Below are 2,232 nucleotides of genomic sequence, written 5' to 3'. Positions count from 1 at the left end.
ATCATTCCCCATACCTTCCTCTTATCCCCTTCCCTTCCTATTTATCTATTGTGTAAGTTACATATCTATTCACAACTTAGTGTAGGCATGAACAAGATGCACCAAAAGTCATGAAGTAGCTTCAATATTTAATAACTTCTTTATTTTTTGTTTTAATTTAAAGCACCATAGAATTTTATAACATACATATAGGAAATGAATTTATATTACATGTAAAAATCAATTTTCATAAATGGTAAAAAATAAAGAATGCCTTACAGTTTTACTTCTTTTTTCTCCATTACAACTTACATTTAGGAAACTCTTATTCGATCTCGCATTTTCTTCAAGGCATCCTTGACATCTTTGTTCCTGAAGCTGTAGATCATTGGGTTCAACATGGGCATTGCCACAGTGCAGAACACAGACACAATTTTATCCCTCTGCAGAGAGTAACTAGAACTAGGTCGGGAATAAATGTAGAGAATGGAACCATAGTATAGGGTCACAGCTGTCAGGTGGGAGCCACAGGTGGAGAAGGCTTTCAGTCTGCCCTGGGTAGATTGAATCCTCAAAATTGAAGCAATGATGAAGAGGTAGGAGGCAAGGATGAGCACAGTAGGAGAGATTACATTGGTGGCCATGAGGAAATAGAGCACAGCCTGGTAACTCTCCTTCACATCACATGCCAGCTTGACCAGGGGTGGCAGATCACAGAAAAAGTCATCAATAACATTATCACCACAGAAGGTGAGGGTGAATGTTTCTCTTGTAATGATGATGGAACTAATGAAGCCTCCAGTGTAAGAAGCTGCTACAAGATATGAAGATAATCTTGGGGACATAACCTGATTGTAGAGCAGTGGCTTGGAGATGGCTATATAACGGTCATATGCCATGGTGGCCAACAGGTAACATTCACTATATGCTAGCCCAGCTGAGAAGAAGAACTGAGCTAGACACCCAGCAAAGGAAATACTCTTGTCATCAGAGATACACGTCAACATGATTTTAGGGGTATAAACAGTAGAATACCAGAGATCCAGAAAAGACAGGTTCCCAATGAAGAAATACATGGCTGTGTAGAGCCGGGAGTCTGTACAAATTAATACAATCAGAGTGATATTCCCCATCACAGTCACGCAATACATTAGAAGGAAGAGCACAAAGAGGACCAGCTGCATCACAGGGTCTGTGGTAAAACCCACCAGAATGAACTCAGTTACAGTGTGATTAACTGTCTCCATGTATAAGGAAATTTTATATATATAAGGAAATCCTAGGAACTAAAAATTTTTCAATAGGAATGTTTGCTTTGGAATATCTCTACCACAGGTCATTTTTAGAGAGTTGTGTGATCACTTACAGAAAACCTTGTCCAGGTTGTATTTCATATCTTCTACCTCTTTTGTTGTATCTATATGTGGAAGAGAAATAAGATTAACAGAATAATTGTGGGCTGTGCTTTTGAAAAGGAAATGACAAATTACTTCAGAACCTGAAATGGAAGATGAAAAAGGAAAAGAAAAAGGTAGTTGGCAAAACAGAGCAAGTAAAATAATATAAGGTGAGGGGAAAAGTGATAAATTGAAAGGGTAATTTGTGCCAAGATGAAGAGGTGGAGTGTGGCTATTGATCTGCTGATACTAAAGAAAGGAAGTTGAAGGAGGATGTGAAGATATTGAGAGTTGATAACTAAATAAGCTTTTGCCAAGTTCTTGGGTTTGACATATGAACATTCATAAATTGTTTTTAAAGCCAGAATATCAGGATTTTGGAATACAAAAATATTACAGAGATTGATGTGCCAAAAATAACCCAAATCCAATTAAACTGAATTCAAATAATAAAGGATGGGGGAGGAAGAATATTCCCTATGTATATCATTCTGTATATCACTGAAGTTAGATACTGCAGAGAGTTACAACAAAGACAAAGAACAGTAATAAAATGCATGGCCTCAAGTGCCCATATAGAAATGTCCAAAATTTGATTTTGATTACATTCAATTAAAAAGGTTTTTTGGTTTTGTTTTTGTTTTGGGGGGTTTGGTTTTATTTACAAATAGAAGCAATGCAGCCAAAATTAGAAGGGAAGCAGAAATCTGGGAAACAATTTTACAGCCAGTGTTTCTGATAAAGGCCTCCTTTCTAAAATATATAGGGAACTAAATCAAATTTATAAGAATGAAAGTCATCCCCCAATTGAGAAATTCTCAAAGGATATGACCAAGCAACTTTAAAATGCAGAAAT

At 36.6% G+C, this 2,232-nt stretch overlaps 1 protein-coding gene across 1 annotated transcript; it reads right to left on the bottom strand.

The window, feature by feature from the left end:
• Positions 1 to 293: 293 nt before the first annotated feature.
• Positions 294 to 1,226, bottom strand: LOC122732569 (olfactory receptor 1013-like). The gene has a single exon (XM_043972798.1). It carries the CDS (start codon positions 1,224 to 1,226, stop codon positions 294 to 296), a length of 933 nt encoding a protein of 310 aa, XP_043828733.1.
• Positions 1,227 to 2,232: the final 1,006 nt, after the last annotated feature.

Source organism: Dromiciops gliroides, chromosome 6 (assembly GCF_019393635.1).
Source record: "Dromiciops gliroides isolate mDroGli1 chromosome 6, mDroGli1.pri, whole genome shotgun sequence".
Taxonomy (NCBI): domain Eukaryota; kingdom Metazoa; phylum Chordata; class Mammalia; order Microbiotheria; family Microbiotheriidae; genus Dromiciops; species Dromiciops gliroides.
The sequence above is the reverse complement of the archived record's forward strand: the minus strand, read 5'-3'. Positions and strand labels throughout refer to the sequence as shown.

Bases quoted from the DNA above. Each gene is read 5' to 3' on its own strand.
- LOC122732569 (XM_043972798.1), bottom strand. From the start codon at position 1,226: ATGGAGACAGTTAATCACACTGTAACTGAGTTCATTCTGGTGGGTTTT.